Here is a 17,407-nt window from a genome sequence, read left to right on the forward strand (position 1 = left end):
ATGGCAACGTTCATTTACACTAGGCTTCGATCTGCCATGATGGCCCTGTACCCATGCTTCCCAGAAGACCCCTCAACATTGGGTGCTCTGCAGCTCGTTTACACAACGCAGACCAAAATTAAATTAGTCTCACATTTATACTCTGCCTCACAGCTAAATGAAGGTGGGGATGCAAAGAGTTCTAAGGATAAATGGAATGCTGTTCTTCAGCAGCGACCTACGGATGACGAGTGGGAAGAATGTTGTGGGATGAATGTTTCTTTCGCCATTAATGGCAATCTCAAACTTATTCATTATAAATACATTATTCAGATGTATTATGCACCAGCGCAACTTTACAAATATGATTTGGAAGAATCGAATTGTTTTAGATGGTGTGGTGTTGACAACGCTGATTTTTTACATCTAGCATGGACGTGTCCAAAGGTGGCTGCTTTTTGGGGAGATGTGGTGACAGCCCGAACTGAAATGGTGGGAGATGCAATCGTATGTGATATGAAGCTGTGTCTGTTGGGTGATGTCAGGAAGCTTCCGGCTAGTGCTCGGAAACTGGTGGCAATGACTTTACAACTGGCCAAACGTAGAGTTGTATTGAACTGGGATGTTAGACCGGCACCCAAACTGACACAGTGGTTGCATGATGTTGCCTATTGCCGTGATCGGCTCACTTGGTATGCAGAGGAGCTACCAACTGCCTCTAGACCACGTGAGATATGGGGCCCATTTACTGCCTATATGTTAAATCCTTCTGTCGACTGTTGATTTTCCTTATGTGGACAAAGTGGATATTTTTGGATTGATCTAATTCTCTGATCTCAGGGCATAATATGTCTATGTACCTTTTCTAATCATTACAGTCATGTATGGGGTACGAATTGTATTCATAATGAACGGCTGCACTTTTGTTGCTGTTTGAAACTTCATAAATAAAATTGTAAACATTTAAAAAATAAAATTTTAAAAAAGAATACTGTGATGTCAAAAAATGTGGGAAAGAATATTGTTTGTGAGTATTTTACAATGCTTTTTTAAATGTAGATGTATGTACTATTTTCGAGTATTTATATGAGTTGTATTACTTTTATGTGATATAACATATCATTATAATGGTATTGATGTTTATTGTTTTTAGTGTGTCTGTTTTTTGGTAGGTTGTTGAGTTTCTAGTGGAAAATAAGGAAGTTTTAAATATTTTTTTATTATAACTTTTTTTATGTTTTAATTTGTTAGTTTGAGATTAATTACTTACTTTTTTATTTATTTAATAGGTAATTAAAAATATGGTAATCTTTTTCTGTTTTTTGATTGGTTAATTAGATAATTTAGTTTGTGTTTGTTTTTATCAATTTGGATATTAATCATGGTATGTTTATTTTTTGTATAATAATTTTATAGCTGTATTATTTTTTAAATAAATCATATTTTTTTCTGTTATTGTTTCAATTTATTTTTTGGGTTGTTGTAATTTTAGCAAAATAGGGAAGCATTTAAAAAAATATTTAATTCATATTATTCTTTGATATTGTTTTCATGCATTCCATGCATTTCATATGTTAATTTTGTACTAATTGAGAAGAGGGAAATTAAATCTGAACTTTTTAAAATGCAGCCTACTGTTGGTGACACGGAAGTGGAGAAAAAAATCTGACACCTCCAAAAGCCTTTTTAAAAGTAAATGGGAAACCCAATCAACCCTTGACGGCTTGGGCAATCAAATATTAGCAGGTAAATGAGCCTTCAAGGGATTTACTAAACCATATATTTACATTAATAACTGCATTAAATGTTGGCAAACTCTGTCTGGCAGATCATGCTTTCAGCTATCGGGTGTAAATCTGTTCAGTAGTTGTTGAGAAATTCAAGGGAAAGCAAATTAGGATATCTGGGCAGACACTAAACACAGATCTCATGGTGAAATCTGATTGGCTGCCAACCCTTCAAGCAGGAAGTGTTGGCAGTCATCTTGGGACTAGTCCCACAAAAACCATTTAAAAAAAGAAAAGGGGGCAGAGTAGACATACCCTGACCTCCCTAGATATAGTGGTGTTGCTCCCTTATGAACCCGACAGGCACAAAAAAATCTCTTTTTTTATAGACTTTGCCATAAAAATACAACCGAGCCAGGATGGGAATTCAGCGCAAAAATGTTAAAAAACAAGCACTGGATCCCACGCTTGTTTTGAAGACAGCACCCAGGCGGCAGGTCATGGGGGCATGGGGACCACCACCTCCCTGGGGCTTTATTCATATAAAGGAAGGGGTACACAGGGCCCCCCTTATCCCCTTAAGTGCTGCTGACGGCCAATGGTCGTCAGCAGCGCTACCTCCCCAGTGCTGCGCACGACCATTGGACGTCCATTCAGCACTGGTTCCAATGGACAGCGCAGCACTGGGGAGGAATGTTTTCACGCAGCTAAGGTGTTAATGGGCTCTATAAGCCCCAGGCACCACCACCTCCCCAGGGCTATAGAAAGATTGACGTGGCTGCATGGTCCCCCTAGAGCCCCGCCGACTAGTTCCCGCCAAGTCAGAGCAAACACTGCTTCCAGCAAGCAAGAGCTGATAAATGCTCTCGCTTGCTGGAAGCAGAGGTTTTGTCTATGTCTCTGCCTACTGTCAAGCGGGCAGGGAAACAGATGAAAGGACTGCTGTGACAGACAGGTGGCTGCATGTTTAGCAGCTCCTTGTTAGTGAGAGCAATGCTGACTCCCACAGGAAGTGGGGAGCCAGTTGGAACTGTGGGGGCCTGGAGGCTTCCCCCACCATCCCAGGAGGAAAAAAGGAGAAAGGGGCAAAATAAAGGTCAGAAATTAGGAGAAAGAGGTGGAATAAAGGTCTGCAACAAGCAGAAACAGGCAAGATAAAGGTGAAAAACAAGCAGAAAATGGCAGAATTAAGGTCAGAAACAAGCAGAAAGAGGCAGAATAAAGGTGAGAAATGAGCCCAAAGAGGCAATATGAAGGTGAGAAACAAGCAGAAAGAGGCAAAAAAGGTGAGAACAAGCAGAAAGAGGCAGAATAAAGGTCAGCAAGGAGTAGAAAGAGGCAGAATAAAGGTCAGAAACTAGCAAAAGAGTAAACATAAAGGACCGAAACAAGCAGAAAGAGGCAAAATACAGTTCATGAATGAGCAGAAAGAGGAAAAATAATGGTCATCAACAATCAGAAAGAGGCATAATAAACGTCAGAAGAGAGCAGAAAAGGCAGAAAACTAGGGTTGGGCAGTAAACTACACTCTGACTGTGGAGGTTGCAGAGTTTTGCTACTCCGCGCTCTGATTGAAGTGCGGAGCGTAGCAAAAATTCATCAAAGCTGTGGTGGAGCAGAGTTTACAGGCGTGCTCACCCCTAGACTTTATCCCCAACCAGTAGTGTGCCCGGAGGCATGTTTGCTGAGTGGTTGAGAAAGGGTGCGAGGCCTCTGATGAAGTCTCAGCGATCCCGCTGTGGGGGACTTACTTGTGGCAACAATAGGGATTCTTGGCCCTCAATGACCCTCAGCAGCCAAGAGGACTTCCTCTCCAACCAGTAGTGTGCCAGGTGGGGCGTTTGCAGAGTGGTTGAGAAAGAGGATGGGGCCTCTGAAGAAGTCTTAAAACCCCTCTGTGGGTGACTTACGTGTGACAACAATAGGGGTTCATGGCCCACAACAACCCTCAGCAGTCAAGAGAAGTTCATCCTCAAACCAGCAGTGCAACAGGAGACACATTTGTGGTTGAGAAAGGGGGCAGAGCCTACAATGAGGTCTCAGCAATCCAGCTGTGGGGTACTTACTAGTGGCAACAATAAGGGTACTTGTCCCCCAACAGCCCTCCTCAGCCAAGGGGACTTCATCCCCCAACCAGTAGTGCACCAGGAGGCCCCTTTGTAAAGTGGTCAGAAAGGGGGCTGGGCCTCTGATGAGGTCTCAGCAATCCTGCTGTGGGGGACTTACTTGTGGCAATTATAGGGGTTCTAGTTCCCCTAATGACCCTCAGCAGCCAAGGGAAGTCATACCCCAATCAGTCGTGTGCCTGGAGGCCCCATTGCAGAGTGGTTGAGAAAGAGGGTCGAACCTCTTCTGAGGTCTCAGCAATCCTGCTGTGGGGGACTTACTAATGCCATCAATAGGGGTTCTTGGCTCCCATCGATCCTTAGCAGTCAAGGAGAGTTCATCCCCCAACCAGTAGTGCACCAGGAGGCATGTTTGCAGAGTGGTTGAGAAAGGGGCAGAGCCTCCGATGATGTTTCAGCAGTCCAATTGTGGGAGGCTTACTGGTGGCAACATTAGAGGTTCTTGGTCACCAACAACCCTCAGCAGCACAGAGGAGTTCATCCCCCACCCAGTAGTGTGCCAAGAGGTGCATGTGCAGAGTGATTGAGAAAGGGGGATGGGCCTCTGATGAGGACTCCGCAATCCCACAGTGGGGGACTTGGTGTGGCAGCAATAGGAGTTATTGGCCCCCAATGAACTTTATCCCCAACCAGTAGTGCTCCTTGAGGCCCCTTTGCAGAGTGGGTAAAAAAGGGAGAAAAGGGTTGGGCTCCCGGCGAGGTCTCAGCATTCCCGCTGTGGGGTACTTAATTGTGGCAACAATAGGTCTTCTTGGCCCCCAATGGCCCTCAGCAGCTAAAGAGTATTCTTCACCCAACCAGTAGTGTGCCAGAGGTGCATTTGCGGCGTGATTCAGAAAGGGGCCTCAGCAATTCTACTGTGGGGGGCTTACTTGTGGCAGTGATAGGGGTTCTTGGCCCTTAATGACCCCGAGCAGCCAAGGGGACTTCATCTCCCAACAAGTAGTGAGACAGAAAACCCCTTTGAGAGTGGTTGAGGAAGGGGTGGGGCCTCCGATCAGATCTCAGCAATCCCACTGTGTGGAACTAACCAGTGGCAACAAAAGGGGTGCTTGGATCCCAATGACCCTCAGCAGCCAAAGAGACTTCATTCTCCAACCAGTAGTGCACACGAGGCACATTTGCAGAGTGGTTGAGAAAAGGGGCAGACCCTTTTACGAGGTCTCAGCAGTCCCGCAGTGGGGGACTTACTTGTTTCAACAATAGTGGTTCTTGACCCCCAATGACCATCAACAGCCAAGGGGACTTCATACCCCAATCAGTAGTGCACCTGGTGGCCCCACTGCATAGTGGCTGAAAAAGAGGATGGGTCCTCCAAAGAGGTCTCAGCAATATCGCTGTGGGGAACTTACTTGTGGCAACAATATGGGTTCTTGGTCCCCAACGATCCTCAGCAGCCAAGGAAAGTTCATCACCCAAGCAGTAGTGCACCAAGAGGCAAGTTTGCAGAGTGGTCGAAAAAGAGGGAAGGACCTTCAATTAGGTCTCAGCAATCCCACTAAGGGGGACTTACTAGAGGAAACAATAGGGGTTCTTGGCCCCCAACAACCCTCAGCAGCCCAGGGGAGTTAATCCCCCAACCAGTAGTGCACCACAAAGTGCATTTGCAGAGTGGTTGAGAAAGGGGGCAGGGCCTCTGACGTGGACTCAGCAATCCTACTTTGAGGGACGTGGCTAAGGGGGCAGGGCTCCGATGAGGTCTCAGTATTCCGCTGTGTGGAACTAACTGGTGGCAACAGTTGAGGTTCTTGGACATCAACGGCCCACAGGAGCCAAGGGTACTACATCCCCAAATCAGTAGTGCAACAGGAGGCACATTTGCAGAGTGGTTGAGAAAGGGGACGGGCCTCCAATAAGATATCAGCAATCCCACTGTGGGGACTTACTAGTGGTAACAATAGGGGTTCATGGGACTTCATTAGGCTTGGCCGAGCAACACACCGCCCGCTCATGGGACTCTGCGGAATTCCACGGAGTGAAACTCCATGAGCTCCACCCAGACCTACAGAAAATGAGCAGACCATTTGCAGAACCCACTCGGACACTCATGCAGCCACTCACAGAAACTGTTTTGCCTCCATCCTGCGGGACTCACCTTCCACATAATTAGTTACCCTGGGGAACCCATCCCAAGGGCCTTTTTATTTTTTATTAATGGGAGGGGGGCCATGAGCCCCTCCGAAGCCTTATTAGTCACCATGTACCCTATTCCCTAGGGCCATTCTTTTTTTCTAAAGGGGATGGGGCCATGTACCCCTCTTCCGAACCTTTGAAAATGCCCTGGGACCCCATTTGTTTTGACCCCGGTGTGGGGGTTCAACTGGGTCTCTACCCCACTCACTTATATATTTTTAATTTAACACTTCAGGACATGGGACTACGTCCCTGAGTCCCGTAATGGCTGCCAGCAACAGTTTTCTGATGTTGCTGACCACCAATCAGAGTGCTCGTTCCCACGGAGGTCTGACTCCAACAGGAGCAAATTGGCCCTAGGGGAAAAAAGCTCCCTGGGCCAATCAGAATGCTCCATCTTTAAATTCACTCTCTCACAAGAGTCTCTAGAACCACTTGCGGACCTCACCATTAAGATATCTATATTTTTCTTAACTTTAATGTCACAAAAAATACTGAACTGATTTATCACCATCGACGCTTATGGTTTTCCCCCCCTGTGCTGAAAATCTGTCATTCCTACTAATCATGACGAGCTCAGCTCGGCATGAGTGTACGAGAGGTGTACCTCATGACGAGCTGAGCTCGTCATGAGCGTCGAAGGTGTTAAAGCTAATCATAACAAGCAGAATCTGCGGCCCAAGATCTAGCTTTCTGCCAAATTTGGTGTAATTCCATTCAGCAGTTTTTGCTGTAGCCCTTCTTACAGAAGCTTAAGGAAAATGCATGGGTGTAATGACTGATATTTTGGTAAATATGACCATTGCCCACCACCATCTCAGCATATTGTAGACACTCAGACAGCACTGACTATTGCTTATGATATGCTTTGACATCATCACACAACATAAGGATGTGTAGGCCTGAAGTTCTCTATATTTCTGACTATATCTTGCTTAGTTGTAGTGTTTGCCTATTCGCTTTGGCATGATTTTATGCCTTCTTTCTATGGTTTTTGCTCTTTTTAGGGCCTAAAGGCCTATGCTCAAGCGATGTAATGTTCTTTCCTGACACCATCTTGCTGAGCCTCTTTAGGTGAGAGGCCATGTTTTAGTTTTGAGGTGTTGTTCGCTCTTTGCAAACTGGAAGAGACCGGTTCTTGTCCGTTGAATGTGCTCACCCTGCGCTTTAGTCATAACAAAGGTCTGATCAGCCTGAGCTGTGACCCTGGCACAGGCTGACACAGGAATCTGATGGGAGGCTGGGCGCTTGCTAGAAGCTTCGACGAAAGGTTTCCACTGGTTTTTAGAGGAGGTGTCTGGTCTCTGGTCAGTGAGTCAGTTGGTCGGGCAGTCTGGAGAAGCATCACGGTGCAGGCGTGCAGTTGTGTTTGTGGAACAGAGAGTCCTGGCCCAGCCAGAGAGGGACAGAGAGAGAGAGTTGGACCCTTCTCCAGCTTACAGATGCATAATAACAATATGGTGAGGTGTTCTAACAATGTTTTCATTGTACCTGTTTATGCCTAATCACTTTTTTCTTCTCAGCTTCCTATATGTATGTCATTAGTTATTTCTTCTTATCATTGTATAATAAATAAACCCCAGATCATAATTTGATTGTGTTCTTTGGAATGGGAGGTTGGAATCTTTCTTGTACCAAGTGCTGTCGCATAGAAGGATGGTAAGTTACCCTTCATGCAGGTGATTGTTGAAGAGGGAGGTTGTGACACTGCCAAACCATGAAATGTAAATTTGGTTCTGATTCCTAGTTGTGAAGGTGAGTATTGATCCTGCACCAGGGTGCAGGAAGGTGTCTAGAGGGGGACACCGCCCTGACAAGGTTGAGAACTGCACCAGGGTGCAGTAGGGAATCCCAAAGAGAGATTCTCGCCCGACAAGGTTGACCCTACACCAGGGTGTAGGGAAGGTGTCTAGAGAGAGGCACCGCCCTGACAAGGTTGATTCACCGGAAGGTGTTGTTCGCAAAGTGGTGCGTTGTTCGTGCAGTGGCACGTTGGTCGCCGGTGGGCATTGTTCGCACAGTGGTGCGTTGTTCGCGCGGTGGCGCGTTGTTCACCGGAAGGTGTTGACATACCCTCAGAGCTATGATCTATAGTAGTTTTAGTGTCTTTAGTTGTTAGTATTATTCCTTTCTCATGTAGGTATTCCATGTGTGATATTTTGTAGGTCCTGAGGAGGGCTGTGGTACGTGGTGATTGGATGTGCTATAACTGGTGAACTGATAACTTGGTATAAAAATCCGGTCATTACAATGGGGATTTTAAATTTTGGGACACCCTTTTTTCTTAGCCCATGCTTGGCGGATCCCCCGAGAGTTTCCCTCCATAAACTAGACAAAAGATAGCACAGTTTTGGAACGTTTTGTGGAGATTTGCCAAATGGGGCCAATGTTATGAGCAACACAAGAATCGCTTTTCCTTTGGAACAGACACAGCTGACGAAACTATAACTACCCAGTGGCTATATCCACTGGCTAATATCTATCTATCTATCTATCTATGTATCTATGTATCTATCTATCTATCTATCTATCTATCTATCTATCTATCTATCTATCTATCTATCTATCTATCTATCTATCTATCCATAAATCTATCTATGTTTTGATATTAAAACAGTTTAAATTTAAATTTTGATTTTATCATTTATTTTTGTAGTCATTTTTCATTAATTATTTCTTCATTCTGTTACTGTATAGCTTTGGCATTTTCTAATGTTTAGTATTTGTAATTGTAATTAATTATTATTAGTGTTTACTATTTTGTTAGAATACATTTTTAAAATATTATGTTTATTGTTATTTATGATTATTTTAAAGTATCAATTTTTATTTTATGCTTAACGATACATTGTTCATGTATTTTTATATCATAAGCAAATATTTTATTGTAATATTATTTTTAATCTAAGTATATATTTTAATGTTGATATAATGTACAATACTTAAAATTCGATATACTTAATTAACAATTTTATGATGATCTTGTGACCTTTTATAAAGTCAATATTTGTGTCTTTAATTTTTTGGGAAATATTTTTGTCACCAATATTTTTGTTTGCAATATTTCATCATACAACTCCACTGAAACTAGTGAACTATTCTGCCTTCTGCTTTAACTAAATGAATGTGAATGCCTTGCCCTACCCAGTGCTTTGAGGACTGTGTGGTATGATAGCCTGAGCGACCAATAAAGAAGGGGGGCCAGACATTGTAAAAGGCACTCCTAGATGTTTGAGTGTGTTTTCATCCTCAGAGCATTGCCTATTTTCATAATGAAGGAGTGTAAGAATGTTATCCTAAGCTATCTCATTGTGTAGAAATAAAAGCACAGAAAAACAAGCAATGTCATTTTTCAGAGTAATTCTGTGAAATACTCCTCCTTGCTGGGAACTGATGTTCCCTTACAACCCAGATATCTCCCTTTATCCAGCATGCTGATCCTGTCTGAGGATGAGAGAAAAGCTCAAACAAACTAGTTATGTGAAGCCTCCTTCAGCTGAACTATCAAGAGGTTAAAAAAAGGTTTGCAGAGTCCAGAAAAATGAGATCCAATTGAAATAAGTAATCCAGATCATTGGGTGCTGTAGCATCAAGCATCAGCTATTAGGAGATCCTCTCCTGAGATCCTGCCTGTTTATAAAATACATGCACCCTGTGGGAAAATCTGTTATTAGTCAGGAAAGATGTGAGTTTTTCCCTAATAATAGTTCAAACTCTTGTCAGGTCCAACACACATTTCCTAAAATGAACTGGGGCTCAACCTCTGGAAACTATGACACTTGGCAGAAAAGGTTTAATTAAAAGGACACAGTGCAAAGTATTTAGTAGTAGCAAAACAATTAAACTGAAAACAATAATAACATTCCTAAAAATCAAAGTGTTTGTAATAAGGAAAATTAAACAAATACAATTAAAATCCAGTCAAGTTCAGCAGAGATATACATTTTTTACATTTTATGGCAAAAAGTTCTAAGAAAAAGTAAAGCACCAATCAAACGTAATTTTTTGCATTTGACCAGGAGCTAGTCACGATTTTAGGAGGACTGCAATGGAGCAAGGATCAGATACAACAAGTAGGCCATCCTGGTCAAACTTTTTACCTTATGAGTTTTAGCCCACATTTTGGCTGTCAAAATCCTGCAGCTGGGCAAATATTAAGAATGTATTTCATGAGATCCACTCAAAGTCAGATCCCCATTGGCCAAGGTTCAGCTGAAGCCTTTGGTTTGGGCAGCAAAAGCTCTAAGCAAGAAAACCTAAATGTTTGGCCTATTGAAGTTCTCTCGTCAGCAGTGCTTTTGAATGTACACCTTAGAATCCATCTCTTTTTTGAAGCACAAAATCTTCCAGTGGGAGGGGCGGTAAGCTAGGCAGGTCATAGTGAAGTCATATACCTTACCAGGTGGTTCTGCAGAACTCTAGATATTTGTGATCTTTTTTCTAAGTCCTACTTTTTTTCAACTTTCAGGAGAAGCTCTAGTTGGCAACTTTTAAGGCTCCTGGGGCCTGAAGGAAGGTGTGCAGGGGCCAGGATTCACTCCAGCAGACGCCACCATCAAAATACACTCCAGGTCCAGTTACAACTGGTCAGCTGGTCACTCCTGGAATAGGGCCTCCTGCAGCTTTTGTTGGCCCTGTAGAAACACAGAGGGTCATCCAACCGCCCCTAGATTCCACTTCTTAGCCCTAGCAAGAAGTGGGAGCAGGTACAGCCCTTTAAGTCTCCGCATAGGTCACAGATAGCAGACCAGGTTCTCTTTTGTTCTTCCACAGGTCCAGATGTGCTCTGATGAGCCGGGGTGAGGTGCTACATTTGCAGAGATTACTAGCCAGTGGGTGTAGATGTCTCCTAAACACTCCCTGACCAATGGGTAAAATACTTCCAAGAGCAACCCCTCCCACTCTTTCAGCACATCCTTTTAGCCTCACTGTGCACTATTCTTAGTTAAATCAAATGACCCATTGACCCCTCCTCTCGATTTAATATGAATAGGCAGGCTTCGCCCTGGTCCCTTTCCTGTTTATGAGGTTCCTGAGTCCTCTATGACTTCCATTTCCACGAGAGGCAAGAGGGTAGGTTGAGGGAGGTAAGTACCAACCTCAAGCATTGTTGGACTTGGCCCTTTTTTTTTAGGGTCATCCCTGAACTTTTTGCCTTCCTCCTGGTATTTTTTCTGACCTAGTATTGGTGGTTTTAGGACTCTGGGCACTTTATCACTGCTGTCCAGTGTAAAGTGCATGTGCTCTCTATGGTAAATGTGGTAAGATTGGTCTACACCTGTTTGGCGTATTTAATTTACCTATCTGTCCCCTGTAAAGTGGTATCTCTTGGGCCAGTAAATTAAATGCTACTGGTGGGCTTGCAGCGCTGATTGCGCCACCCACCAAATTAGCCCTTCAAACCTGTCTCAGGCCTCTGCTATTGCAGGGCCCGCGTGCGCAGTTTACTGCTACTGTGACATGGCACATAAAGTGGTTGCCACGTCTGTGACTCCCCTTTTACTACATATCAGTTACCCCTAATGTAGGACCTAGCGAGCCCAGTATGCAATGTGCACTGCAGGTAAAAGGTAGGACATGTGCCTTAACTGTGTGGCATGTCCTGGTAGTGACAAACAGGCATTTTGGTTTCTCACTACTGTGAGGCTGCCCTGTCATAGGAATGCATTGGGGATTCCCTGATATGTGCTTCAGTGGTAATTACTGACATGAGAGGAGTAGCGTGGTCAAGTTTGGTATGTTTTGAATAGTGGTAATAAATGCTGTGTAATGGTGTTCGCAGATTTATTATCACTACTTTAGAAATGCCACTTTTAGAAGTGGGCCTTTCTGTGTGATATGTGTTTTTGTGGCTGCCTCTTGTGTATTGCATGTCTGGCTCTAGATGACAGGGGCTGGGGAGGTGCAGTGGCTCCACAGGGGCTGGGTGAGTCAGCACTAGGCTGAATAAGCTAATCTGCATTTGGAGAAGTGGGAGGAGTAGCCCCTGGGCCTTAATAGGACTGTGCCTGCCTTACACAATGCTGGCTCCGCAGCTGGCTCTGCCCCCCTGTAGTGTGTCTGGGGTCAGAGCCTACACTAACAATGCAGGTGTTTGTGCACTGTAAAGAAATGTGTAAGTGCCCGCAGAACTGGTTTGGACTGGGCATAGAGCCTTTTGCCAGGGGGTAGAACAAAGACATTTTGCTTAACAAATATTGGGGCTGTGACCCCATGTGTGTGTGGAACTTCATTCTTAATTGGAACGTGTGGCCAGCAGTCTGCTGGACTGCCAGGAGCCGCCACCTGGGGCTCCCTAACTCGTGGGAGTGAAGCTGCTGCATTGCTGAAGAGCCCCGGTGTGCTGGCCTACCAGGGGACACTTTGCTGGTGCCCCGTCTTTAAAAACCATAGCGCAAGGTGATCGCTTTTTCTTCTGGTGGAAAGTGCTTGTAGAGCGCTACCTCTTCTCCCTTGGCGCTGCTGGGAGTAAGGGCGCGAAGAGAGCTCATGCAGATTGACAGGGCTGCCTGTGTGTGTGGTATTGTGGGGCATCCTGCCCCGGCACTGACTGCCCAGGAAGAATACATCGGCCCCACTAACCACCTGTGACCCGAGTCCGGAGCTGGGATCGCTGTCTCCAGCCGCGTCGCAAACAAGGAGCCAAGCGAAATCTGCCTGGTTGTGAGCGGGGCTCTCGGGAGAACGAGGAGAGCCCAGCGGAAGTCAGGCAGAGGTACAGCCTGTTTGTGGTAGGGGCTCCCATGATGACGAGGAGAGCCCCGTGTGTCTGCAACAGTTGATAGAGGTGAGAGGAGAGCCTCACAAGCCCAAAGGGATTAGAGAGGCTGCGCGGAGCGGACTCGATGGAAATTCGCTCCGGATTCTACCACAGCGGCCCTTTGCTTGTCAGTGGAGGAGCAGCCAGGTATTTCCTTAAACCCGGGCCACAGTGGTGAAATGCTCCACTGTTATGACCTTGTGCAACGCGGAAAGCTGCACCTGTACCGAATAGTGGGGGCATCTTGGCTTCCTGAAACTGTACCGGTGGCCCCTAATTGGAATGCAGGTGATCCAGTATGCCCCATTCCTGAAAACGGGGGCCCGCATTCTTAAAGGGTACCGTGGATGCCTCACTAGCGGCATAATTTGGGGCCCAGTGGTTTGTGCACTGATGGCCAGGGTCTGGCTGCAGGACATCTTCAGAGGCACAGCGGTGCTGTTCTAAGGACAAGAGCAATATGTCTAGCCATATATTAGTGCCCTCCATGTGTGACCTTGGTGCCTGCTTAGTGGCTACATTTTTCCAGTGATTATTGTGTGTTTACATGCATGCTGATGACAAGTGCCTGGTGGCACAAGTGCTTGTGAAAAGGTAGCAGGCCTACTTGATGACATGGGATTTCCCCAATAGGTGTACACTACAAGTGTTTACTCTGGAGCAGTGTATGCCTAAGAGTTGCATAAGGGGTTATGAAATGATGCATTGCTGATGATCTTTCCTGCCTAATGTGTTTATGCTAAGTGCCTCTTGCCAGTAGTTACTGCTTATATTATTTTCACTACCTGTGAGTTCTAATAGCAATGACAGTGGCCCATTGCCCCTGTAATGTATATAGTCCCCTATGAAGTGATACCTAAGTTCCAGGTGGCACAGTGTATATATGTGATTACGTTCTAATGTGTTTTATGAGTTATACTAAGGATATTTTTTATATAACATTGTGTGGAGTTTCTTTTGTGGTGTGCCTTGTGTGTCGCTGCTGTATGTGTTTGTTGCTCAAACGTTTTACACATTGCCACTGGGATAAGCTTTACTGCTCTGCCAAGCTACCAAGGGGTGAGCAAGGGTTATGTTTGGTGTGTAACTCCCTTGCCCTGACTAGAGTGATGGTTTCTGCCTGGCTTACGTGCTTGCCCTAGCCAACCTGAAATCCCATTTCTAACACGCATGAATCGCAAACCTTGGCAGGGTGAACCACTAACATCACTAAGTAAATTTGTGCTGACGCCCCTGGTAGCTATGACAAAGGCTTCACTTAGAGGCAATAAATATAGTATTAATGCAATACTAAAACAACAATAAAGTTGAAAGGCAACACAATAAAATTTGTAAAATTAATTAGTTATAGCAGTGAAAATAAATGTCGCCCTATAAATCGGTATTTAGAGCAACAGTACAAATAATCGCACATTGACACATTTATTACTACAGTGCATAGGTAAACTTTTTATTCATTACTATAGTACAGCAAAATTGGCGCAAGAAAAACACTGCTTTATGGCCTCCCATATTGCATATAATAATTGCTTTACAGACTAGTGACGTCCCTTCAATGTTGTTTTAACTTACTGTACAAATGCAACCTATTCTGTCTTTGTTTGGTTAAATACCTTTTGGTTAAAACAAAAACACATGAAAAAATACCATTTGGCATAAACCATATGTGAAAGTACACAGAGTAAAATATAAATAATACGTTTTATTTTTGCACAAGAGTGACCAGCACACACAATTTTACATCCATGGACATGTAATATTTCTTGTTAAGACATGGGGTGCACAAAGTTCGTCCACAAATTCTTTGTTTTTAAAAGAACTCCTTTATGCAAATCTTCTTAAAATCAGATTTTTGAGTAGCCACTGAGTTTCGTCTCTTCACAAGAGACTTCTTCAGGGCTGATTTGTCATTTGATATGAAAAATCCTCAGAAACCACGGGCCTCATTTATGAAAAGTGACGCATCGCTGCGTGAAAACAGCGATGCGTCACTTTTCACTGCGCACTCCTGGCGACACCAATGATGCGTCATATTTAATGTATGACGCATCATGTAGCAAGGACTTACAGATCCGTCAGTATTTCTGACGCATCTGTAAGCGCAAAAGTGACGCATTGCTGGAGTGTATCACAAAAGTGACGCAACTCTAGCAATGCGTCCTTTCACATGGGGAAAGCCCCATGTGAAAGGGCTTGCGTCAGTCTTACGCCTGCTGTGAGGCAGGCGCAAGATTTTGACGCAACAGCATCCTAAAAGTGACACAGTGAAATCTCATAGATTTCACTGCGTCACTATTACGAGGCTTTTTGCGGGGGAACGCCCCCTCTGCATACATTATACCTGACGCAGGTATAATGTGGCGCAGGGGTTTAAAAAGTGACGCATCTACCTAGATGCTTCGCTTTTTAAATATGGCGCAACAAGGCGCATTTCGTACGCCGCTGGTGCGTCACAAAAAGTGACGCACCGGCGGCGCAAAACTGATGCAAGGCCTCATAAATAAGGGCCCACGTTCCTTTATCTAAAGCTAGCCATGTCCGAGTGAAAAGGTTCTATCAACTCCTAAAAGGCATATGAGCCCGTTATAGTACAATTCACTTATCACTATGTCAGCATCTTCTTTATTTTCTTAAAAATCAGTTTTCCATTGTACATGATCCAAGCCTATGCTGGCATCCCAATCTTGTTAACCGTGAAAAGCAACTTGTGTATACAGCCGAATCATTCTATTTATTACCATTGTTGAGGGCTTGTGGTGCACAAAATTCAGCAATATAAAAGACAATTTTTTACAAGTAACATAAAAAATTACAAAAAATATGAAAAATATTTTACGTTCCCTGCCAAATAAGAATGTCATCATTATAATGACTGCCACCCAAACTACTCTACTGAGCTTTGCCCTTATCACGGCTACTAGGATTATGCTGCATAAAGGACCAAGATAGGCAGAGACTATCTAAATTATGCGGCAAAAAATGCTAGTTATGCAGCACATTCCCTGGCAGAAATAGCTTCATCCATTTGAGCTAGAAACGTCACTTTTTGTTACATCTGCAAGTTATGGAAAATAGGTGGCAGATGCAGTGAATCTATAGTTATGTGGTAAATGCAGAAGCCACAGAATTAAATAAAACCACTGACCCTCACCATTGGCTTTTATTTTATCAGCAAGGTATTCGTTAAATGTAAACCATAAACTAAGCATTCTAATTCCCGTCAGTGCCCATTTTTTTGCACACTTTTTGCCACACTTTGAAGAAAACAGCTATTTCAAGCTACCTACCAGAAAAACAAAAATGCAATATAAAAATACATAATTAGTGGCGTGTAACGTAGTGTTTAATTACCATCTATTACCACATTCGGCTCGTTATATATTATGTCACCAGAAAACCTTCTAACCATATTCTAACCATATGGGTACTGTTAAAAGTGTATTCACAAAAATGTTGGGGTTACAAAAACTTACAGGGGGGGAATTAAACCAGAAAAGAAAAAAAATCTCATTACGGAACATAAAAACAAGAGAAACAAGGACAACACAAGAAAGACTATAATGTGATGATGTATTTATAGCATGCTATAGTTTGCCGATTCGTAAGAATGCTACTGTACTCATTCATTTGAGCCAGAAATCATGAAAATACATAAACTAAGTTAATTTTGATGTGTTTTTAACTTTCGAATTTCGCTGCAAAAATTGGAAAAATTGTATTAAAGGTTAATCGTTCTTTCATTATGATTTCTAGCAATAAGTGGTTAGTATTGAGCTATAGCCTTCATTTTCTGTGCGTGCTGATAGCGTGCGTCACATCCTGAAATCGACTAAAAGAACTGTGTGTCCTCCTGCGCAAGGTGCGGCGGATGTCTCTCACCTTGTCCACCACGCAGATCTGCTTCCGGCTTTGGGCATCGAGAATCTCCACTTCATAGCAAGGGATCTTAGAGTGTCTGATGGCTGGAGGGGACCTCAGCTGTGCGGCCGAAAGAACAAACTGAGATAGCGCCAAGAAGGACTTCTGTTCGTTACTGTGAGCTACTCCCGCCTTCACGTTCTTCTTGTGCGCCTGGACGCACGCCTTTTGCTTTGCAAACATTGCAGGGGCAAACGTGCTGCGCACTTGTGCATGTCACCAACCCCAGGACAGCGCCCAAAGAAAAGAGAGCGCCTCTCTGCCTCTTAGTTATGTACACGGGCGAGGAGTGACAACGGAAAGGTCAGGGGGCATTCCACTGCCGGAGTCATGTCACCCAGTTTTAGCAAGATTGAAAACAATGGCTCCTAATCCCTTTCTATATTTAGCCAGCTCTGGTGTGCCTCGATGCCGCTTCTGCGCCAGTGTTCGGGCCATGTCCCGCACAGCTCGCTATCTTGATTACGTAAAGTGACAATCTAGGCGCTGGCATTCCGAGCCTGTGAGGAATGAAATCCAGAGAGAGATGTCATTTCTAACACTGGAGAGCTGGATAAGCAAACATCATGTGACCTCAGCTCAGGCCCAGGGTTGCTGGGGTTGCAAGTCTGAATACAGGACTAGAGGAAAATAATCTATGTTTTTGTTGTTTTTGTTTGTAATCTGTACATTCAATGGATATTGTAAGTTACAATATAGTTCCTTGACCATGCAGGGGTGCAAGGCCTGCAGGCCAAGTGCTTTTGCTAATCACCGAACTCTGA

The 17,407-nt window shown here is 44.2% G+C and overlaps 1 protein-coding gene across 2 annotated transcripts in view; it reads right to left on the minus strand.

Annotated features, from left to right (window-relative positions):
* Positions 1–16,932, minus strand: part of TECRL (trans-2,3-enoyl-CoA reductase like) — an 835,890-nt gene extending 818,958 nt beyond the window's left edge. Inside the window, exon 1 of one of the 2 annotated variants that reach the window (XM_086963150.1) lies at positions 16,605–16,932. In XM_086963150.1, coding sequence (XP_086819276.1) covers positions 16,605–16,826 — 222 coding nt within the window. In that variant the 5' untranslated portion in view covers positions 16,827–16,932. The remainder of the gene's footprint in view (positions 1–16,604) is intronic. The other variant, XM_086963149.1, reaches the window with a different exon arrangement.
* Positions 16,933–17,407: the final 475 nt, after the last annotated feature.

Source organism: Lissotriton vulgaris, chromosome 3_1 (assembly GCF_964263255.1).
Source record: "Lissotriton vulgaris chromosome 3_1, aLisVul1.2, whole genome shotgun sequence".
Taxonomy (NCBI): domain Eukaryota; kingdom Metazoa; phylum Chordata; class Amphibia; order Caudata; family Salamandridae; genus Lissotriton; species Lissotriton vulgaris.